This window comes from Bactrocera tryoni, chromosome 3 (genome assembly GCF_016617805.1).
Source record: "Bactrocera tryoni isolate S06 chromosome 3, CSIRO_BtryS06_freeze2, whole genome shotgun sequence".
Classification (NCBI taxonomy): Eukaryota; Metazoa; Arthropoda; class Insecta; order Diptera; family Tephritidae; genus Bactrocera; species Bactrocera tryoni.
Genome location: NC_052501.1, coordinates 76730544 through 76755942, shown reverse-complemented (window position 1 = coordinate 76755942; position 25399 = coordinate 76730544). Strand labels below are relative to the sequence as shown.

The 25399-nt window shown below is 34.5% G+C and overlaps 1 protein-coding gene across 7 annotated transcripts in view; it reads right to left on the bottom strand.

Annotated features, from left to right (window-relative positions):
- Positions 1 to 1409: 1409 nt before the first annotated feature.
- Positions 1410 to 25399, bottom strand: part of LOC120770434 — a 295387-nt gene continuing 271397 nt past the window's right edge. For 5 of the 7 annotated variants that reach the window (XM_040097896.1, XM_040097898.1, XM_040097899.1 and 2 more), the window contains 3 exons: positions 23268 to 23558; positions 10624 to 11004; positions 1410 to 4190 (listed from right to left, as the gene is read on the bottom strand). In XM_040097896.1, coding sequence (XP_039953830.1) covers positions 4083 to 4190; positions 10624 to 11004; positions 23268 to 23558 — 780 coding nt within the window. In that variant the 3' untranslated portion in view covers positions 1410 to 4082. The remainder of the gene's footprint in view (positions 4191 to 10623; positions 11005 to 23267; positions 23559 to 25399) is intronic. The other 2 variants (XM_040097901.1, XM_040097902.1) reach the window with 1 other exon arrangement.

Sequence of the window (25399 nt, the reverse complement as noted above, 5' to 3'; positions counted from 1 at the left end):
TTTGTTGTTGTAATTGTTTACATTTACCGTTTACGCTGAGGTCAATTTTGCACTGTGTCCTTACAGTTTTTAGAGTTTTGTTTGTGTTTTCATAATATTTTTCAAAGTTTTACGCAGTTTCTGTCTTTTTCCAGAATTTATCCAAATCTTTTATTAAAACTTAATTTTTTAACTTTTTGATTTTTTTTTAATTTATTACTTTAATTTTTTGCTTACCAACTAATCTCTTATTTCGTTTTGTTAAAACACTTGACTTAGCTTTTTTTAAATTTTCAGTTTTTGAAATTAAATTCCTTTTTAATTCTGTTAATTAATTTTTTTTTATTTTTAATTATTGTGTTTATATACATTTTTTTATTAAAATTTTATTATTATTTGTTTTTTTTTTAGTTTTTTAAATTAAATTGTTTTTTAATTTTATTAATTAATTTTTTTCATATTTTTAATTATTTATTTTTTATATATACATTTTTTGATTTAAATTTTGTTATTATTTTTTTATTATTTTGGTAATTTATTTATTTAATTTCTTTTTTAATTTTATTAATTAATTTTTTTATAATTTTAAATTTGAAATTTTTATTATCATTATTATATATTTTATATATTAAATTTTTTTTATTTTAATTCATCTTTTTTAATTTATGTAATTTATTAAATAACTATTTCTTACGTTGTTTTTAATTATTACTGTTATATTTTTAACATATACATTTTTTTAATTTTAATTTTATTATTAATGTATTCTTTTTTAATTTTATTAGTTATTTTTTACAATTAATTTTTATTCTTATTATATGCATATTTTATAATTAATTTTTTATTTTTAATTTATATTTTCCGAATTTTTTTAATTATTTTAGTTTTTAAATTTTTATTATTTTTATTTATTTATATTTTAATTTTAATTTTTTAATTAATTAATTAATTTAATTTTTAATTTTTGTAATTAATTAATTATTTTGTTTTTAGTTATTATACATTTTTAAACTATTATTATTATCATTATTCATAGTATTATTCGATTTTTTATAGACTTTTTTTATTTTAATTAATTTTAATTTTTTTTCATTTTTAATTACTTTTCTTTAATTTTTTTATTTGATTTTTTTGTGATTTTACTAGGCATACATCATATATACAATAGCATACTTACATATTTTTTTTACAAAAAATATTTAGAGAAAATTTTACATAAAAACCAATTAAATGCAATTTTCTGCGCGTTTACACGCTGACATCTAGTAATTTATTTATTGTACTAGCATTAATTGTGATTTTTTTCAACAACAATAAATAGTTTTTAAATGCAATTTACATAAACGAATTTTTAACATATGCTTTAGTAACTATGTATATCTACATATGTATGAATCTGTGTATATGATTGTGTATATATGTATGTGAATTACTATATACACTTTAAGGTATATATATATATATATGTGTGTGTGTGTGTGTGTATGTATGTATGTGTGTGTGTATTCAAGCTTAAAGCTAATAAATAGTCAATATTAACAATTCGGTAATTCGATTTCTGCATTTTCCACCATTTTTTCATAAATATATTTTACAATCATAATTTAAACAATTTACTGTTACATCACGCACACATACAGCTCGCACTTTTTGATTTATTACACCTTTTTTGTGGAAGTTTGCAAACTTAACCTTACTTTTCTTTGTCATACATTACAATTACTTTAATTACAATTACATTTTATTGTTTTTTAGCGCAATTTTTTCATATATAATTTAGTGCTTAATTTCACTCTCTGATTTGCTTATGAAGATTTATTTTTAATTTTTTTATTATGTATCTTTTTTTTTATTTTTTTATAATTTTGCATTAATTTTTTTTTAACGGCATAGTTTTCAAATTTTAAATTTCTTTATTTTACTTCTAGCTTTATTTCCTCTCTTATTACTAATTAGTTTTTATTACCTCAATAATGTTCAAGTTTTTATTTTTAATTTTATTTAATTTATTTTCACTCTTTAATTAGTTTTTTCCATTATTTACTAAATTTATTATGTACACAAAGAGTTTTGTAATAAAATATTGAAAAATTATTGGCATTAAAAAGTTTCTTGACACAAACGAAGTATATGCTTGCCCTTATTATTGCAAAAGTACAGTGTTGAGCAATATTTTTCTCCCAGTAAATCTCTCATTTCCCTGTGGGGCTGTCAACTCACCACCCAATGTTTATAGGCGTGAAATGCTTTATTGGCAGTTATTTTGTGTAGTTCGTTATTTATATTGGAGATTTTTAGTTTTTTTATATGTAGAAAGCATCCCTGCAAGAAATAATGAGTGAAATACTTATCAAGAAAAATTTAAATCCTATACGCCTTCAAAATAAACCATTTGTTAATTATGCTCACAAAGCTCAAATAAAGAAATAGAGAGCAAAATCGAGTATATAGAGAGAGCAAAATTAAACTGTTTCACTTAAAGCATTAGATTACTCTTTTGTGGAGTAAACCTCGAAATCGTCTTTTAGCTGTGTGTGGTATTAAGAAACTATCTAAACTTCTTACTTTTTATAGTTTTAAACACTATGTATTATATACAGGGTGTCAATAATGGTATTTTGAACCTCACTTAAGAAAGAGAACTGAACTTGTGAAACATATTCGAAGTTTTGAAACGGTATTGAACTTCTCAAACAGTAATGAACGTTTGAAACAGTTTTGAAATTACCACTCAAAATCGAACATTTGAAACAGTATTGAACTTGCGAAAAGGTATTGAACTTATGAAAAAGTAATGAACTTGTGAAACAGTAATGAACTTGTGAAACGGTATTGAACTTATGAAATCTTAATGAACTTGTGAGACAGTATGGCACTTGTGAAACTGAAGCGGTATTGAACTTATGTAAAAGTAATGAACTTTCACACTTTTCCACTCAAAATCGAACATTTGAAACTGTAATGAACTTGTGAAAAAGTAATGAACTTATGAAACAGTAATGAACTTGTGAAACCGAAATGAACATTTGAAAAGAATTGGAAGTTGTGAAACTAGTTTGAAGTTTTAAAACGGTACTGAGCATGGGAACAATGCCGATCTTGTGAGACTGTAATTAACTTTAGAAACAGTATTGAGCTTATCAATCTTGAACTTGAACTTGGTAACCAAAATCGAACATTTGAAGCAGTAATGAACTTGTGAAACAGTACTGAACTTGTAAAACATTATTCAACATGTTAAACATGAACTTTGAAACTCAAATGTACTCATAAAAGCGAACTGAAACTATGGATTAAAACCGAAATATATAAGCGGTTTCTAATCTTAAAAATATAGAATTAAGGAAACAAAATTGTTATAGGTTTCCACATTGTGGAAAAGAACTAAACGTTTAAGTAAAATAATTATTATGAAAGAGAACTTAACTTGAGCAATAATTCCATTTAAAATAGATATGTTAAGATCTGATTCTGTAGTGATTTTGAGGATACAAAATCAAATTGAAGTAGCGGATCAGAACTATAAGAAAAAAACAGTATAAAAAGTAGTACTATTATTTCTGCCGATAAAGCCGACAAAACCTTTAAAACAGCTAGAAAATAAAACTGAATTTAGGAGAAATGTAATGATTCTCCTTTAAAAAGTAATATTTATTCAGCATAACACTTAAGACTCCAAATTTTTCTCAGAAATACCCAAAAGCTTAAAAAAAAACTCAAATACATTACATAATAGCCTTATATGGAGCTTTCATGGTCGAGTATGAATCTCAAAAATACTTGAAAATTCTTGCAGGGTTACTTTGTGTATATCTAAGTAGTATTTAGAAGTGGTATACTTTACTAATCAACAGAAATTCTTTTATTTTATCTTCTCATTATTTTATATATTTAGATTTCCATCACATTCTATTATAGTCTGTTTGCATATTTTCTTCCGCCAAATATTTTGTTTCTCGTTTTAGCATTTTCAGTTTTTGCTTTGTTAACATTTTCGTTTATATGCTGCTTAGTTTCGCGTTTGTTTCTTCTATTCGTCTGCCATGTCGTTTATGGTATTTTTACTGCGCCATCTCTAGCGTCTCGATGATTGTAATTTACCGTCAAAAGCGTGTTGCATGATTGCGATCCTTTGTAAGGAGCAAATCCTCACCGTTCATTTGATGATGTACTTCCTCTGGTACCGTTTTCAGAATGCCCGGACTGGAGTTCTGTTGCGGGAAGAAAAAAGAGTCAGAAACGAAAATTATTATTAAATTTTAGATGGAAGATTGTAAGTTGAGTTGAGATGAGGTTAGTGACTAATACTATATAACCGAAATAATTGCGTTACGAGCTTTAGGTCTGTATTATGGATAATAGATATATCATAGTTGTTATAAGAAATCATTGCAGGGGTCAATATTGTTAGATGAAGTAGCTTGTTTAATAACTGATGTTAAAACGAATAAAGTGATTTCAGCAGCGTATGACTTTAACCCGATCTAAATGGTTAAGGTCCAGACAATAGCCAAGCACAAACTAAGAGAGTTCAGAGCCGTCCAACCGTGATCTAAGTTCAAATCCAGAGATATTTCGGTTTATGATTTCGGCTCTGTACTTAAGTTTCTTGGTCAAGTCTCAACGAGCGATAAGGTCTTTCATGTTCTTCAAACAATCTAAATGGAAAAGACCAGAACTAAATGAAAAAGATTTCCCAGAACCGAGCACAAGTTGAATTTAAGGGAGTATTCACAACAGATTTCTGGGGATTGAGATTAAGTGTTAGCATTTTGATTCTGTATTATAGTTCCCCGGCCAGATCTCCACAATCGATAAAGTTTTTTATCTTCTGTAAGTAATCTTATTAGCAAAAGTTCAGACCAGTTAAAATGTAATGGGGCCAGATTAGAGCCGTGCATAAGCTGGAAGAGTTTAGATATATTCAGACTAGTGCAGACCAATGCCAAGGACAAGCTAGTCAGCAGTTCAGAGGTAAATATTATCTGTAGGTTCCTGGGATTCGAAACTACGGTTTATGATTTTGAGTCTGAAGTTGTAGTTCTCCAGCTAGGTCTTAACGATAAATAAAATCTTTCACTCCTTTAAGCAACCTAAATGCAAAAGAACCATGCCAGTCCAAATGAGACAGGCTTAGACCAGAGCCGACGAAAAGCTAAAAGAGTTCCAAGCAGTACAGGCCTGTCCAAACCAGAGCTGACGACAAACTAGGATCGTTCAGTGCTGTGAACCGTGAACTTAGCTCAAGGCAAATATTCGGTACAGGTTCCCTGACACCAGATGTCGCTTTATGGTTTCGAGTCTGTAATTACACTGCCTCGCTCTGGTCTCAACGAGCGTTAGGGTCTGCTATCTCATTTAATCAATATAATGCAATCTGATCAGGCCATATAAAAGCAAAATGGAAAGAAATAGTATTTCATATGCTTAAACAATCTAAAATAAAAATGTTCGGATCAGATTAAATGCAACTAAATTTAGATCACATTCGACGGCGTTCTAGGAGTGTTCAGTGCTTTTCATACAGCATCAAAGCTTAAGACAATCATAAGATGCAGGTTTCTGAGGCTCGATACTTCGATTTGGGATTTTGAGTCTATACTTACATTTCCTCTCTCAAGGACCGAGAGACAGTCTTTTTAAACATTCTCTCTCTGTTTCGAAATAGAAACTTAATTTAGGAGCCCATTGATCTGAATACTCCAGCATGACAAAATATTACTCTAATTATGTGTATTGAGAGCTCCAAATACTTAGTTGCCATCAAACACCTGCTTGATCTATCTCAAATCAATTTCAAGCCCTCTTAGTTACCAAACATCAATATTAGCGCATACACTCGCCATATTACTAATCAAATTTATGAACTGTAAATAGCGACTACTAAGTAATTTTTATGAAACCACAATTTCCTTTGACCCAGTTCAAGCAGCGTGTATTCTCTAAACCTCAGAGAAAACTTTGTTCGAATTTCTTTGCGCTAAAATGCACTAAAAATTTATGAAAAACTAACTCAGGCTTTTGTCAACGCCATACTTTCACTCTGCTCAAAGGCAAAAACAACAAGAACAAGTACCACTCTTGTTGCCACCACGATCAGGCATCCAAGTGCCGGCAACACTAACGATTTGATTTCAAAAAGCGCTAACAATGGTATTTACACAATAAGTACTAGTAATGGTTGTAATTTCAAAACTACACAAGCCACCCACGCCGCACCGCATGCACGCATACTAGCACACACAAATACACCCGCACAACATTGCGATAAGCTTGGTCATTATTATTAGTTTGTATTTACTTTTATTTCACTTTTGCGGCAGCGGGAGGGGTTACTAGAAAAAAAGTTAGTAAGGACGAGATAACTTCGTGTGGAAGCGGAACTTTCACTTTTTATATTAAAAAGAAAAGCGCTTTTAGGCATTGTGGGATCTATATAGCATTCAATGGAATAAACTGACGCTGTATACCTGGAAGGACTTATTCGTTCAGTCACCACACAATTTGACGCTAATATATGATCATATGCCAAATTGGCAAACGAAACCCGGTTTATCGTTGTCCAAAGGCTGGTAATAAGTTGGAGAATTTTTTTTTATTTGGAGTCGCAATATACGTAATACAGGGCTTGTCCGGAGAGTAATAGGACTGAGTTGATGCAACGCTGCCAGTGCGATTTCCCAGCATTGAAGGCGTCATGGAAGGCATTCTCTGGAATAGCCTTGAGAGCCGAGGTGCATGCTGCTTGGATCCCCTCTGTCGTCTCAAAATGCTTGCTTTCATCGTCCTTTTTAGGCAAGGAAACAAAAAAGGAGTCCAGAGGACCACATCTTGGCTGTCGGGCGTCTGCGGAAGTGTTGGGATGCCGGCCTTGGTTAGGTAGCTGTTCACAAGAAAAGCGGTGTGAGCCGACGCTTTGTCGTGGTGGAACTTTCAAACGGCGACCTCGGACCCAATTGATCCTTCGTTAGGATATATGAGAAGTAGTAGAAAAGAAGCAGTGATTACACTCATACTTAGTAAAACTAAACTCTACTGTACCAATCGTTCTGCTCTAATTTCAATCAAATATCTCATATATATACCGGCATATAAGTTATAAGGTCAACCGGAAGTACAGATATCCTCATACTGCCTATATGAGAAGCAGGAGAAAATATGCAGCTATTTTCGAGATATTATCCTATTAGTGATCTTTACTGGCGTAAACACTGCTTACGCGATTATTGTCGAGTAAACAAAAACGCGCAAGTCGTTTCTTCTTTTCGCAATTTATCGCCAACTGGAAATTCCAAGCGAGGTCGGGTCCTTCTCCACCAGGTCTTTCTAACGAAGTGGAGGTCTTTCTTTTTCTCTGCTTCCCCCGGCGTGTGCTGCGTCGAATACTCTCAGATCTGGAGTGTTTTTGACTATACGCCCGACATGACCTCGCCAGTACAGCCGATGTTTCTTAATTCGCTGAACTATGTCAATTTCGTCGCATATCTCATACAGCTCATTATTCCATCGAATGCGATGTTCGCGGTAGCTAACGCGTAAGGGACCGCAAAACCTTTCGCAGAATCCTTCACTCAAAAACTTGCAACGTCGACTCATCAGATGTTGTCTTCGTCTATGCCTTTGCACCTATAAAGTAGGACGGGGATGATGAATGACTTCTAGAATTGGGTCTTTGTTCGTCAAGAGACTACTTAGTCTGAAGTAGCGCCAACAATTGTTATTCTGCTTTGGATTTCGAGGCTGACATTGTTGTTGATGTTAATGCTGGTTCCAAGTTAGACGGAATTATCTACGACGTCGAATGACTGTCAACAGTGACGTTGGGGCCAAGTAGCTAGTGCGACGATTGTTTGTTTGATGACAGGAGATATTTCATGTTGCCCTGGCTTAATACCAGACTCATTTGCTTCGCTCCCTTATCTAGTCTGGAGAAAGCAGAACTAGCGCCACGCAAGTTGAGGCAAATGATATCAATATTATCGCCGTAGGCCAGCAGACTCTTTTGGAAGATTATACCAGCTCGATTAAGTTCTGAAGCTCGAATTATTTTCTCCAGCAGTAGATTGAGGAAGTCGCACGATAGAGAGTAGTCTTTTCTGAAACCTTGTTTGATATCGACCGGCTTGGAGAGGTTCTTCCCAGTTCTGACGGAGCTTTTGGTATTGCACAACTTCAGTTTACACAGCCTTAATAGTTTTGCGAGTTCATAAAGGCAGCTCCTTTTCGTGCTGTCAAAAAGTCGGTGATATTATAACAGTAAAATCTTATTTCTATATCTATGTTATGCTGAGACTTTACTAATCTCACGTGACAACAAATAAGCTGGAAATATACAAAATACAGGCCTTAGTAGGGCGGAGATGATCTTCAAACCAATTTCCCCCACTTACCGTGGTTTGAGAGATAATGCAGTCATTGGTAAAAATTTTCTACTCCCATTTCCTGCATATTATATTTCTACAAAAATCTTCTACTCCGGCGAAACATTCTGCGGGTGTAAGTGAAAACAAAAGAACACCGAAGCAAAGCCACAACTTAATGTGACCATTTCTACGTAAACTAAACACCAAATTTCACCAGCGACTGCATTCGAAAGTTCCTAATATCCTGCCAGGCGAAATATGAAAAAGGACATGGCAATCATGAAAGTGCAACGCTGTGTTTTATGCGCGCTTTGTTTGTTTTCGCTTGTTTTTTACGGCACCGACAAACTTTCCAGTGGCGCTCAAAAAGTGCTCGGCCACTCGCATAATGCTCGCCTCATTTATTTGCTAAAGTTGCAACAACAAAAACAAAATGCTATAACTACTGCATTATATTTTTTCCAACATTGTTATTTTTGCTATCTATTTGCTAACGGTTTTTTGCGTGCTTCTTTGTTTTGGTTCTACGCAAAATGTTTATGCTACTTATTGTTGTTGCATACATTGTTGTTGATTTTGCAAAAATTGCAATTTTCGTTTCTGCTCTATTTTACTTCGGCTTTTATTTTTACTCATTCGTCGTACTTTCTGCGGTTCACCGTTAACATTGCTGTTGTTGTTGTTGTTACGCTCATATAACTTCTGCCCACCACCGCTCGCCAAAGGCCAAACATTTTCCAACTGACATTTGCCTTTTTTGCATTTGTTTTTTCCATTTTTCTGTGCGCTCTGGCCCCTTAAGTCACTGCTACTTCCACTTTCATCGGCATTTATATAAAGTTGTGTATTGTTATTGTTGTTGTTTCATTAGTTTTTGCTTTGCCATTTCGTTTAGTTGTTATTACAGTTGCCGCTATTTTTGAGGCGTAGCTTGTTGACATTGCTAAATGAAATTGTTTTGCGCTCCGAATGTGAATTCAAGGAGTTTTTGTTGTACTTCGTTTATTTGTAAATAATGCAAAGCATCTACTTTGCCCACCAACCTCTCTCTCTTGTTCATAAAGCACAATAAATTGACAAAAGTAGTTAACTAATGTGCATTTGTAAAAACAAATTTTAATGTGAAGAGCAAGAATGAACAAAGTTTACAAAATGGACCTAAATCAATCAAGAAGCAGAGAATAGACTCCGCTACTGGCACACAAAGCTGCTCAATTTATCGAAGAGAGCGCAACTTCACTTTGCGAATTGGAGTTATCAACGAATAATAGCGATAGAGACTTCAATCCGAGTCACCGAAAGCATGGTATATGGCAGAAATCTTAAAGTTCAGTAAGAGCCTGAGAGCATCAGACGAAGTTTAGTGGACTTAAGATTTCTTAAACTCATAATCAAAGATTTGAACAATATATCAAGTATAGTGAGGTGCTGATAATTCCTAATCTAAAACCTACAAAATATGTTGTTGAGAATATAAAATTGTACTATATAAAATGATGTGAGTTACAGGACTCATCCATCAACCAAGCATTCAACAACTACCACTGAAGTAGCACTCCGGTATTAACTTAGGGACTTAGTGAACTGAATTGACTCCATCCCGGTTAGTTATCGTCTTCGAAATCTTATACAGGATTCAAGCTATACAGACCGAGAGATCAACTTTTGAGAACTCTAAAATTCTTAAGCCGAAGTTTTTTAAGATGGTAATAACATATTCTAAGTGGTTAAGGCTTTAGCAATCAAGTAGAAAAATGTATTCAATTGAGGTCTCCATCTCGTTTCCATCTCGTTTCCATCTCTAATGTGGTTGGTGTTAACTAAGATGCGACGATTTTCCATCAAAGCGTTGTCTAGATGGGAAGACCGTAAGAAGGGATCACAGTCCCAAGATCCAGTGGGTCAAGGGAGAAACTAAATTCCAATTTTCGGAACAACTTTCAGAAGGAATAAGGCCGGAGACCAAAAATATTATGACTTATCAGTTTTTTAATGGATTTAATTGGGAATTTTATGATAATTATTTTAATTCTTTAAACCATAGACAGTTTTTGAGCTTATATCAAGAAGAAAAGATCTTTATGAAATACAAAATGATGTGATGTTGTTTTAGAGAATCCTCACATGCGACCTAAAGAGTCTTTTCCGTAACACTAGCCTTGTGGTTTTAGACTTAAAGAGATATACCTCTTTCAATTTAACTGTTGAACCCACAAGCTGAACTTTTGGTAGAAATTTTTATACGGTTACTATTGCTGTTATCGCTTCCTCTGATACTTACCACATCTCCATAACCGCCCACTGACATGCCGTTGACACCCGTTGGTGGCGATTGTGGCTGTTGATGTTGCTGCTGTTGTTGTTGTTGCGCTGCATGCATAAGTGACGCAGCTGCCGCTGCCGAATGTGGCGGCATACCCATACACACAAGTCCACCACCAGCGGTGACTGTCTGCAGCAGCCCATTGCTGCTCACCGGCACTGCAACATTTGGTGGCAACGACTGCGTTTGCGCAGCGCCGATCACTTTGTGTGTGAATAACGGCGGCGGCGGGGTGAATGTGGCCAACTGCGAGGGATGCGACATGGTGACACCGGTTATGGTGGTTTGACCGCCAAACATGGGACTCGTCGAGTACATTGGATGATGAGCCAAATCGATCTATGGATTGCATGTGGAAAAAGAGAAGGAAGCAAAGAGAAGACAGTTTGATGATTGCATGAAATATGTATTTTTTACAGATGTGTGTTATTGTTTTATTGGTATTAGTGTGTTTAGTAAATGTTAAATCAAACGGTTGCGTTAGAAGATGCGTCGTATGTACGGTGCGGCAACAACATTCATGGCTGTGCGTGTCTCACGTGCGAATGAGTTCTTGCGTTAACGATTTCGTAGTGAAATGTATGTTAATTTTTTTTATTTGTTTACAGTTATATCTTATATATTAGTAAGTATTATGCTAAATCGTTTAAAATAAGTTTATGGAATATGTTTTGAAGATAAATGAAAATGTTTAGGAACAGGTCAAACTTTTTCTATAACACTTAGCTAAGTTATTAGACTGTGAACTGGTGAAGAGTAGAGCTCTTAAGTGCTAACTCGACTGGTGAAACATGCTTAACTTGAAGCCACTTTATCTGAAACTAGAAAGGAAATACTCTTGATATCGGTCATTTGATGCATATGGTACTATCTTGTGTGACCATAGACCAGGCTGCCGAATAAAGTAAGCCATTAGTCAGATGTTATTTCGAACCTTACTTCGAAAATCGTAAAGCAGTTCTGTGCGACCTTACAAAAGGCTGTAGGATAAGTTTGCCATTGGTCAGCTGATCTTTCGTATTTTGCTTCGAAAATCGGATATCAGTTTTCTTTAAAATGAGAAAAGATATGGGTTGTTTTCATATTAGTAAAGTTTCAAACGTTTCAATAATTATTGACAAGAAGAAAAAACATTTGTGAACGTCCTGTATTAAGGTTTTAACTCAATAGGATACTCATAACTTCCAAAAGCCTATAAGTATTTCGAAGTAATATTCTGTTTTCAATAACGTTGAAAACTAGGAGCGAAGAGGGCAAAGGTGATTATAAACCAGGTAAAAATCGCGTGGAAGACTAAGTAAAGAGTCTCGCACATCGACAACATTATAACATTTTTCTTTGTGTGTTGGAATAAAGCAGACCTTTTCGACAGATGTAATCACAAAATAAAATGAATTCTCCATTTTTAAGGTACTCCCCGAAATCGAAATATTTGACATCAAATTTCAAAATTATCAACAAAATATTGTTAGAAAATTAGTTACTAAAAAATAAAAATATGCTTAGATTCTATTTTCCTCTTACTTCAATGATGTATAATACTTTTTGGACAACAATTCATCGAGAAAATTTTATTTTGTCGAATATTCAGACAAGTGTTATACGGAGCGATATATGTAGTCCTAATCAAGATCTCAAAAAATGGTAATAGTTGCAGAACACAATCCACTCGAGAGGTTATTTCATATGATATCACTCAATTTGTGAGAACTCCCAACTTTCCTAAACTGTCTAGAGCCTTAGCAGATATATTCCCTCAAGATCCCAGAAAGATTTGTAGTAGATAACCCATAAATAGGTTACTACTTACAATATCGTTTATCTTAATATGTAGAACTCGCAACTTTCAAAACTGTCTACCGCCTTAACAGATATGTTCCAGCAAGATCTCAGAAAGATGTAAGAAATATAGACAACCGACTAGAGTGATAGTATCGATCAATTTAATAGAATTTCCAAAACTATAATGTATGGTAGTCTGATCGGACTGAACTGTCACTAAAACTGCTATCTGCACACCCCTAGACAAAAAATTATATATTGGTATACATTTTTCTAAGCCTCACTTGCTGAGTGAGATGTGTAATTTCAAGTTTCCACAAAATACAATGATCTTACAAGTTCCAAGCCACATCTGTGAGAATTGAGTGCCTCCTGAACCAATTTGCTATGTTCCGAAGGCACTCACAGGTTCAACATTGCCAGTTAAGAGTTGATTGTTCTGTTCTGAGAATAAAGCTGCCTCTGCGGCTATCCAGCTTTAACAATAACAAAAGACAACTGGCTGGCTTAAAAACTAATCTCAAACTCTGCTTCAAATACTAACTTGAAATGTACGTTTGTGCGTTATGCGGCTTGTAATTACAGTTATGCTTGTACTTATGCGTATGTGTTGGTTTAGTTGCATAACAATGCTTTCTGCAAAGCAATTTCATTTAAGCTAATTGAATGTACTAGTACATGAAATGTTTACGCAAATTTTCGGACAAAGTAATCATGCAATGTTTTACTTGCTAACTACATTTAAAATAATCAAATACAGGGCGTGTATATTATAGACTTAAATGCATTTATAAGTATGTGTGTATATTGTTTACTTGTGTGCAAACGCAAATTATGTTTTTACTATAATCACTTACTATATATAAGCATATCTGTGCTGCATAGAAGTTGTAATTAAGATTAAAGTTTCTCATTTTGAACTCAAAAATTATTTGTATGTGGGTGTGCGTTAGGTAAGCTTTATATGTAATATATCTGTATCTATTCTGACATGTTGTCTTGAATTATGTTTGCATTTATGCCGAAAATTAATTGAATATAGCATTTAAGTATGTACATAAGCTTTAATTAATGGTGAGGAGCTTATGAAAATCCGATAATTAATATTATTTCAAATCTACCGAAAATATAATTTTATTTTGTCAAGGTTTACTGAAATTCTTTGCCAGAAAAGAAAAAGTCAACTTTGGCTGCGCTGAGGCTGTAATACTCTACACAGGTGCAATTTTTATAGCCTAGAAGAGTAGGAAAAGTTCATTATCCTAATTGGATCGATCAGTTTGTATGGCAGTTATATGTGTGCAATAGCTTTAGGATCAAACAATTTCTTGGGAAGTTGGTGTCATGCTTTTGGTCATAATCTGTGCTAAATTTAGTGAAGACACCTTGTCAAATAAAATAGGAATTTGAATTCGATCGGCCACTTTGAATGGCAGCCCACAGTTTCTTCGGAGATTAGACCATTATCTTAAATAATAATTTATCGTAAAAACTGTGAGATTAGCTTGCGTATTTTCAGACGCCCTGATGAACATGTCTAAATCGACTAAGCTTGTCATGCGGATGATTTATATTTATACTATATATATATATGTTTATACTTCATAGATCCTCTTTTTCTCTTGGGTGCTTTAAGCGCTATGCCAAGTAAATATATATCCTGTTCAAGGTATAATTATGGTACACTTTTGTATTTACGAAAAAAGTATATTCAAAGCCCCCTTTCATTCGTTAGATGTCATAGTTATACTTAAAAGGCTACTAATATCTATAAATCTCACTCGAAATGTATGGTAATTTTTACAACAATGCACATTCTAGTTCCTGAACTCTCGAATAGTAACTGTTTTGCAAATATGCGCCTATATCTGCTTTCTCGACTTTTATAAATCTAGAACAGTCTTTTTTACTCTTTTTTTACACTTTTTTTTCTTTTCTACTTGTCTCTTTCAATCTTTTTATTCTTCTATCTCCCTCTGTCTCTTTCTATATATCACTCTTTCTAATTTTCTCCTATAATCTTCTCTCTGTCTATACTTCTATCTCTCTTTCCAAGAATCTCGCTCACTCAGTCTCTCTTCGCCTTTCTTGTTCACATGTTGTCCTAGCTTACTCAAATTTTTTCAGATACTGTTATTCTTCCTTTCTAGCCATTTGCTCAGATTTCTTTAGTTTTGACTCAATTTAACTTTTTGCTAGATTACGATATAGTTTTTTCAGAAAAAACCCCGATTTTAGATTCATCTCGTATCTAGTATCAGCAGAGCTTTTCGAGGGAAGTTATAGTTGTTTTCAGAAAAATTAATACTCAATGAACATTATTGAGATCTACAATAGCTGCGTTGGAATTCTCGATTACCTTAGGACTAAACGTTAACGAAGGAAAAGCATTATGAACATTAAGATTATAGATGTTAGATAGCTAGATGAAGATTAAGATTATATTATTTCAGAGACTAAATCAGATTGAATTGGAAAAACCCTTATTATGTACTTACTCTCCCGATAAGAAGATGGAAGCGGAACTGCTACCCTTAAGAAACTTTCTCTATAATGCTGGTTCATAGATACATCTGTCGATGAATCCTTTCTCTTACGAGTAGTTCTAGTTGCTCTCCGAAAAAATTGTACTCAAACGAATCATAAATTGTAAGCGACACATTTCTAAAGTCGAGTTAAGCTATTGGCTTGGAAAAACTACATTATATGGACTATCTAGTATGAGATAAACTCACTGATTTTGTGTTTCTTTCTTGGAAAACTTGGATAACTTATTAGATGAGAGACCAGTCAATTTTTTTAGTACTTGCAATGAAAAGAAATCGCGGTTTGTCGTGATCTAGTCAAAATTACTCAAGTTTCCTTGCTTGAGGCTCAGGTTAGGCTTAAAAGGAGATTTTCTTTAAACAGCTTATAACGCCGATCCATACTCAGACTAAGGAATGTTTTACATAAAAGAGATCGCTAAATACTATTATTGGTTTTGTAATTGAAAAAGCTCGGCCGTAGCCTCATCTAATTTCGTTTGTTAGAAACACTCAGAATGATATCTTGAATAATTATCTTCGAGAAAGACCACTCAAACTGTTTTAAGTTCGTCTTCGAAAACTTCTAAGCTCAGCCTCAAAACACAATAGCTTTCTTAAGAGAAGGAATTTGATAGCCGTCAAAAGCTAAGCTAAGATCAAATCGATTCTAATCTCTCAACATATCTTCTTCTTTACTGGCGCCTCTCAACATATGTACTATATATGATTAAAATTCAGTCTTCAATTGCAGCTTAATTTAGACCCGATAAAAGCTCATTTAACTCGCTTAGTGTATTTCGGAGTGTAAAATTTAAAAATACATCTGTGTCACATGATTATAGAGTTGTGATTGTAGTCAGAAGTATTTTTCACTTTTACAGTTACCCACTCATTTCTCAAATCCATAAGCAGCTTTACTAAACACCTGCATTCTAACTTCTATGTACCCATGCAACCCATGCAAACAATTGCCAACAAGCAGAAAAAAGCTCAAGCTCCCGTAATAAAAGCTCAAGTGGTCTCAAATGTACCGCTAATCTTTTGTTTGTACAACATGTGATTTGGCCACAGTTTTGAGGTAAAAGAAAACTATTTACAAATCTTTGTAAAATTACCCACATTATGAGGTATGAAAATCTACCACCACAACAACAATAACAATAAAGTAATAACAATAACCACAAAGAGATTACCGAGTACATGTATTCTACGAATATACGAATACGAAGTGCATTATGGCGAAAACAAATGGCAGGCGACTGTAGGTGTGCATGCACCGAGTGAAGTGGGAAGTAAAAATATAAGGAAGAGGGTTTAAGTTTTATGCTGGAGAAATTTATATACCCAATGCACTTTGTAAGGTTGTAGAAAGGTTGCGATATTTCATATACAACTCTATGTGTGATTTTAAACGCCACATTTTGTGAGAAAAGCAATGGCGGAGTATAGAGAGTTCGATCCCAAAAAGGATTTTACTGGGACAAATTAAAGCGTTGTGATTCGTTGTGGTACCAATTCCTATATAATGGCTGATAAGAACTTAAAATAAGACAAATTTGTTGAAACGGCTAATGTCAGTTTCGGCTTTGTCTTCTGGTTTAACGAAGATAAGACTATCGAGATGTTTCAGCCTCGGTAGTGTATATGATGGAAAATGGAGGAGAAAGTGCCTAGATATTTCCACCTCACCCTTCTTCATACAAGTTTGAGGACTAGCTTCCAGTAAGATTCTTAGCTTTACAGTATGGATGTCCATTAGATGTTTACAAATACTTATGGCTAATAGCTATATTATTGGCAATGGATATTGCTTCATTACATATTTTTGTTCTGAAGATCACATTCATTTATTGGTTGTAGATCGGTATGGTGTATGATTGTTGTTTGGGTGAATTTTTAAAGATCTGCCGCTCTTCTAAGTCTGATATTTTGTATTGGTCTTTTTCTCCCAAAGCAGCTGCTCATTTGTAAAAAACGCCGATATTGAATCACTACAAAATAAAGCTGTCATACAAACGGATCGATAACACTAAAGTATTTGTAAGGAAAATTTTTTGTATCTCTCAATCTGTCTTTAAGTAATTTTAATCGGATTATTACCCAAGGCAACGCTACAATCTCGAAACATATTTCTTCAGATCGAACGACTATAGCTTATAGCTGCCATGCAAACCGATCGATCAAAGTTAAGATAGAGATCGCTTTTAACATTTTTGGGCTATAAGAATACTCATATGAAAGATAATATATTCAGCGTCGGTCCCGGAAAAGGTTATATTATTTCTTTCTTAGTATATTTTAAGAGATTATCTTAATTTTATACGGTTATTCGTAGCATTTTATAGTATATGACTCCTCCTTAGATTATTAGATCGTAAAATAAATGTGTGTAGAGTTATCTTTTTTCTAATTTTTTTTTCGGTTTCGGTTCTTACTAAGGGCTGTTCTTAAAGCTATTAGCAGTTCTTTCTAACATCATCTCCATAGCTGTCTTCTCTAGATACTACACTGGTTCTATGCCTGTTATTCGTCCTCTCGTTTCTCTCATCTGTCTTCCAAGGCGTGTTCTAAAGGTTTTACATATGACTGTACCACCTTCGAATTCGCTAGATCTATACTACTCTGCAACTTTTTCTAACTTCGTTTCCAACGCAAAGTTTATGCTGGTTCTACACCTTTCACTCGTATCGTTCTATCGTATATATCATCTGTATTTTTAGGGCAGTTGTAAGGGACACTCACTGCTTCTACAACTAACTTTATCTCCATCGGATAATCTATCATGTTTTACGCTAGATCTATACTACTCTCCAATTTTTTCTAACTTCCTCTCCTTCGCTGTCTTCTATATCTTTTTCGCTATTTCTATATTTCTAGACGACCCCCGTGTCTCTTGTCTGTCTTCTTAGGACTGTTCTAAAACATCCACTGTTTCTGTTTCTTCATCTAGCTTTATCTTCTTCGGCTAGTCTAACAAGATTTATGCTAACTCCAACAAACTCTGTACAGTTCTAAATATATAACTCTACCTACCAACTTTGTTGGCACTACGTACATGGTGCGTTGGGTATAAATCTATGAAAAGTATCCCTACACCAACACACAATGCCAAAAATGTAGGGAAGCGCTCAGTGTTTTAGCAAATAGTTGTATTTCAGTAGGTGTGGCAGGCTACGTGTCGCATTGTTTTACCATAATCGGTGTGTGTCCATGTGCGTGTGTATTTGTGTGCGTGTTGGCGAAATGTAATATGCTTGTTGAACAATAAAACTCAGATTTCGGAATTCTATTGCGTTTTTAGTGTGATAAAAACGCTATATTAAACCGAAGAGAGTAGAAAATAAAAGCAAGCAACAACAACAAGAATTAAATCATAAAAGCAGCTGCAGGCGAAATGAAGCGATTCACATACACACTCACACACACATAAATATATTCAGTGTAAGTGTAGGTGAAGCCAGTGGCTTTGTTTTCATTTGTATGTGCTGCACACACACAGCTATGCGTTTGTGTGTGTGTGTGTCTAGTGGGGGTAGTGCGCCGTGCGGTGTTAGTAGCTGCGACAGGACATGGCAGGACAACTGAAATTGCAATCTAACTTGCTAAGCAACACCATTGTATACTCGTATTACAACAATAAAACAACAACAACCCCAACAACAGGCAAACAAACAAGCAAGCGAGCATTATATGCACACAATACCGTTAGACGGGACAAATGAAAAACAAGCAAGCAAAAGTGCAATGCGAAGTCGCTTCTCGTTTGTATGTATATACATATGTTTGGGTGTGTGACGATATTGTACGAATAACGGTAAACTTTTGCAACACGCCGGCGCTTCACGTTACCCGCAATCAGACCACAGCAACCAGGACAAACGGGCAAACAGCTAAGCTTAGCGCAGGACAGCGTCGATGTAGGCTTTAGACATATACACATACTATATTAGGGTGGGTCAATAAAAAAATAGGTTGTTAGAGCAGTAAATTAAAACTGAGAGTTTTGCAATTTAAAATGTGTTTTTTTTTTTTTATAAAATTCATAAAATTGTTTTTTATAAATGTTTTTTTTTTTCAATAAAGTTCCTAAAATAACAAAATAACGATAATTAGATTTTTCTAGCTATGATAAGAAAAAAGTAGAAAAATGTTAAGCGGAGCTCCTTCCCGTTACATTTAAAAGCTCATACCTGGAAACACTTTGAAAATAACAAAAAAAGAACAAGTGTTTTTTTTGACCCACCCTAATATACTTATATGAGTTTGAGTGCATAAATGTGTGTGTGTGTGCCTAGCTCCAGGCAGCTTTCGGATATGGCAGAGATCGAGTATAGGAAGCTGTCCCCGCTGCACGCAATTGCAAGCGCTATGACAACAAAAACCAAAAGCAAACTCAAAACAACAATAAAAAGCATAAAAAACAACAACAACAAAAATACACACAAATAAAAGGCAGCAAGCGGTTGCAATTGTGCGAACAACAAAAATGTGTGCCATTATTATTATTATTGCTGTTGTTGTTTTTTTGTTTTTGTTGCTGGTATTATGTCCGTTGTTCTTTACGTGCTGACTTTCGAACGACACACTTTTCTGTTGCTTTTCCTGCTTGTATGCATTCCTTCGCCACTTCCAACGCTCCTTTATTGCTATTTATGCCTTTCAATGTATGCGTGTGGGCGTATGTGCATTTGTAATGCAATAGATAATAATAAATTTTTAGCTTAAGGGCTTAAACTTTCAAATGCCGTGTTTGGTAAATAAATAAGGTCAACTCTGGCGCTCGTTCAACGGCGCCCAACTGCGGCTGGAGTGTTCCACTGATCAAGTCAATTGCCCACCGCTGAGCCACTCGAGGCGCGTGAAATATGTATGAGTGAAATATACACTGCTTGGTGGTTGAGGATTAAGTGCCTTTACTAGTAGTCATATATTTAAAAACTATATATAATTTTTGATTTAAAGAATTATAAATTATATTGGATCTAGTGCAAGATAATTTTGAAGTCATGCCGTAATATCTAAATGGACCACTTTTCAACTAGTAACAGACAAAGTTTGAAGATTTATAATATAAATAGCGTTAAACGTTGCCGACATTTAGGCTCATTTACTCAGATATTAGCAAAGTTGCACACCTCTTTATCCAAGTAATAAGTAAGTGTAATATGATTTTAAGCACTATCATGCAACTTCATTAGCATTAAGTAATTATTACAAATTTTATCATCAATACAGCTCTAAGTTATATACCCTTCACAAATCATAATATTTTATATACAAGAACTAGACTTTGATCACTCTGTTTGTATGACAGCTATATACCATAGTGAAAAAGTTGTTCTTGATATATAAATAGAGTCCATTACAGCTAGTTAGACACAATACTCGAAGATTTGTGATATATATAGCAATAAACGTTGCCTACATTCAGGCTCTTTTATTCAGGTCTTAGCAAAGTCTCACACCGGCAAAGTAGTGATTTAAGGAAAATAAATTATATGATGGTTTTAAATATCTTATGAGAACTTGACTGGCATTAAATAAATAATATAAATTAAATCATCATTACCTTAAAGTTATAAATAAACGAATTCAACAAATTTAAAAATTCCTTACTAGAACTAGACCTTGATCCCGCTGTTTGTATGGCAACCGGATATTATAGTGCTTCGATTGTTTGAAAATTTTAACGTTAGTCTATACTAAATTTGTTGAAGATTTTACTTTCAAAAAAAGCTATAATTAAGTCGACGGAGTGACTGTCTCACGGCGCACTTAGGTTTTTAGTGGGTCCATTTCGAAACCACAGAGACGGTAATGCCTTTACTATACTGTCTCCTCTCTGAACCACTCGTGCTTTTGATGAAATTAAACAGTACAAGAAATTATATCTGTGCAACCTCCGAAATATCGTTAAGAAATCCTTGAAGTTAGTCACGCAATTCTTTTTTTATACAGAGTTTTACATTTATATACATAGAAGATGTAGTGTCCTGTTCTTTCACCGCCTTGCAGCTACTGCAACAGTCATTACATTGCATTCCTAACCTGCTGACATGTCTGCTAATTAGACAATAACCTCTTAGCACTCTTACTGGAGTTCTTACGCCTGCTTATTGCACAATTTAGGGATTTCCTCTGGCGAAACTCTGCTGTATGTATAACATGCTCGTTGATTCCATATCTACAAGTGTCAGAGGCATATAAAATTCCTCTTCTCTGTGCTCTAATTGTAGGGTGGTACCTAACAACTAATTCATCTGCATCAGTTTCCTGGAATATCGCTATGATCTGGAACGCATTGCAGGTTTATTGTGACAGTCATAGAACAGTGCCAATAAAAGAACAAGGTACTCTGTCACTATCTTTAACGAAAACCTAAGAGACTTTAGCGTTTTTAAAGCCGTTTGGTTATCTGTGTACATAAATGCGCTCCTTTCTGTGAGCGCGATTCTTGTCAAAAATTTTTTCAATTTTTGTGACTTCCATTTAGAAGACACTGCAGTGGTTTGGTAGACAAATGACGGTTTGGTGTCTAATTTCTCTGAAAAAACACCTCCTCCCACTCGGTTATCTCGTTTGAATCCATCCATGTAGATACTTATCCCTACTTATCTTTTCACTTCACCTTGTTTCCACTCTTCTCTAGAAGCGCAGACAGTATTGAGGACTGAATTTAACTTCAATTCTATAGTACTATGAAAATCCGTGGTCTAGACGAAAAATGTGAACTTACTAAGTATCTTCAAATTCTCCTATAACAAGCGACTAATAGGGTGGATTCACTTGATTTAAGAACTGACTTCGCTACCAGTTTTTTGCAGTACAAGTCCATTGGCAGAAAATGTAAAATGACGTTCAGAGCCTGACTTGGTATTGTTCTAAAAGCTCCACTGAAGCATATACTAGCTGTTCTTTATATACTTTTCATACGTCTTAACGCGCATTAGCTAAAAAGTAAATGAACAAGTGAAACGGCAACAGGCGCCTAAAGGTATGCTTGGTATATCTACTAGTGTACTGTTGCTAAAATCTTTCGAAAATCACTGTTTTAATCTGGCAACCTTCCTTACATTTTTCAAGAGCTTTCAATTTCTCCACAACCGCAGCAAGTAATGTCTTGCGTGGTGACGATAAATCTCTATTAGATATAAATTTTGCAATCACTTGTTTTCCCGCTTGGGTACATGCCGCTTTTCTGCTGCTACTCACTCACCATTATTGAAAACGTAATAAATTGCTGTTAAAGTGGAATGGAATACAATGAGTTTATACGGAAATGAAGATAAATTATAAGGGTACGTGTTTAGTGGCTGATCTCTCTAGCGCTCTTGCTCTTACGCTCTCTCCCTCCATATATCTTTCATCCCCCACTCGCCGGAGCGTATGCAATGTTCGAAGTCGTAAGTGTGATTTGTGGTGGAAGATGTAGTTGTAGTGTGGCTTCTTTGAATGCAATTTTTGTATTTTTGTTATTGTTATATTTTGCTGTTATCCAGACAATCACAATTTTGCTTCAAATTTCTGTACAATCAATTTTATTTCTGCTGCAATTGATCAGGATATCATGGCTATCAAATATATTACTAGATTCCGTTACGTAGTGAGTTGTTGCTGGGATTGAGGGAAACGCAGGAGAGAGAGAGAAAGAATGACACATATTTGGACTTGTGGTTAGTTGGCTAAGCGGCTTCGAAGAGGTCTTTTGTATATGAAAAACTTCCTTTTAGATTTTTCAGTGTGGATTAATATAAGATTAAGAAAAAATTTTTTTCTGCATGAAAATTTTCCTTTCAGATTTTTCCAGTGTGGAGAACCTTTGTATAAGTTAAAAAAAAAAGTTTTTTGATCAGAATCTGGTCCTCTAGGCCAACGATGGATGTATAAATCACGTTCTCTACACGGTATACCAAAACAGTCGCCTGAGTTGAAGCCACAACCCACTAAAGCACCGAGTTTTGCACTGCATAAAAGTCCCGTTAAGATAATCTCACTAAAATGCTCATGTTTTCTCACACTTTTTCATGAAAATAACAGTCCATTCTATAGTCGCTCGTTAACCCATTTTATTGCTGCACATTCAATTATATTGTTTTTCACTTGACCTAAGTATGGCCTTAGCTAATCCCATTTATCTATGTGGCTATTAATTTGAAATATTTCACTAAGCTTACATACATACAACCATACATATATATACATAGAGTATTGTGTATAGTTTATTTGGTATTATACTCATGCTGTTTATTGTTTTATGTCCTTAAGCGAGTTTTATCATTTTATCATTCACACCCGTGTCGAACGTCCGGCCACATAAGCGACTGCCGTTGTTGTTGCTGCCGCTGCCTGCACTAACGGATGTGTACTGGTTGTTTGGTTGTGTGTTTGTTTGGGCCATTGTATGGCGATTTCTTCGAACTCGGTCGGACTATCATCGTCCATCATTTTTATTACCTGTGAATAGATGTTCGGTTCGGCTCGTTTCAGTTCCGTTTGTCGTGGACGACCCAAGGTGGCGCTGCAGTAAGGCGTCATGCGTGCTCCATTCCCTGGGCCAGCCAATTCGGCGTAGGTTAAATCAGTCTGTGGAGGGGAGAGAGTAAATGTTTGTGATTATTACAAAGAAAATGTTTTTTTTTTTATTGTAATGTTTAACTTGTTTTCATTTCCTTCTTCTTCTTAATTAATAATAAACGGATCTATGCGTTTCCGAATGTTCGCAGTGACACTTATTTATTTTTCCTACAAGAGAGTTTAGCTTAGATATTTCTAAAATTGGTCCTCTTAATAAAGTAGTACTCGTACTGGTCCAGAGATTCTTGTACTACCACAAGCGACGATATAGACTTAAATACCTTCAGATTTGGGGAATCTAGCTTGGTTTGAACAGATCATTCATCCAATCATACCCAACACATCCATCTGTTCACAGCTTATCGATAAGTTATTGAGTATCGCTTGGCTTGAACAGATCATCGATACATACATAGCTCAGTATTCCATGTATCTAATCGATTAGAGAGAATTTGCATGCTTCTCTTGTAGCTGTTCGGTTTCTTTACCTCTGCCTTAGGTAGATTTACCAAACTCTTTGCGTAGAACACGAACTACAACAAGCCAACTGAGAGAGACTGAAATTGGAGTTCAAAGAGGTGAGCAAGCTGACGGGGTAGAAAGTGTTTCGAAAATTCTACAACGAAGTCGAAGAACGCTTAAGGCTTAGCAATTAATGCCAAAAAATTATTGTAGACCTTTTCGGACGAGTCAGAAAGATTTATTGGATAAGTTATTCATTCATAGACGGCGTCACTCTTAATTAAATGGAAGCCTTGTGGTGCTCCCAATTTGTATCAAATTGTGAAATTTAAAATAACCTGTCTGGTTCTTGCAACTCTGCTTGGATATCTAGGTTGGTCCGGTACCCACAAGAAAGAAGTTCGGTAAAAGAACCACGCGTTCATTTAGTTGGAGTTTGAGTTATTTATTGATGGAAGTCTTAAAAATTAATTTGGTTTCGAAAAAATTTCGATTTAAAAAAGTCGATTTCGAAAAAATTTTATTTCGAAAATAAATATATTTAAAAAAAATTATTTCGATAAATTCAATTTCGGAAAATTTCAATTACGAAAAATTTAATTTTGGAAAATTTCAATATTGGAAAATTTCGATTTCGAAAAATGTTGATTTTGAAAAATTATATTTAAGAAAATTTGTTTTATTTTTCTTTATCGAAGTCGATTCCAATGCTGTCATTGACTTTTAGTTCACTTGATGTAATTACTACCGTCTAACTAGAAAACTTCATGAGATTTATCGAAATAGGGAGTTCCAGAGTTTGCAGCCATTTCGATATGTGAATGGGGTTTTCTCGGAACTTTTTCAAATTTTTAAGGATTTATCTTTTAAAAAAGCGACGTCGTAAAAGAATTGTGTCTCCAGTTGAAAAGTTGTCGTAACTCCGAATCGAACCTTGAACTGAACAGTAAATTAATGACTCATATTTCCAAAATTTGCTTAATAACTAAGCACTCTAATAATGAGAAGCCATAAATTCAAAACTAAATTTTACAGTTAATTAACAGTCATAGATGTTTCGAACAAAGCAAATATCAAAAGCAAAACAGAAAACAAAAAAAAAAAATGTTTGCCGAAAATGCAACGCTAATGCACCGTTACTAAATCAACTTCGCATTTCACACTTTGCGCCTAAATGAAGTGCCGTTGAAAGGTCACTCTGGGCGTGGTTATCAAAAGAGCACCAAGCAATTAAGTGTGTGTGTGTGCGCAACTGTTCCGAGCCACCAAGGCAGCCAGCGGTCGCACCACCCCAAAAAAACCGAGATAAAGTGGAAATGGCATAGAACTTCGCGTGAAATATCCTTCCAAAGCGCGAACAATGCGATATTAACCATGGAAATTATGAG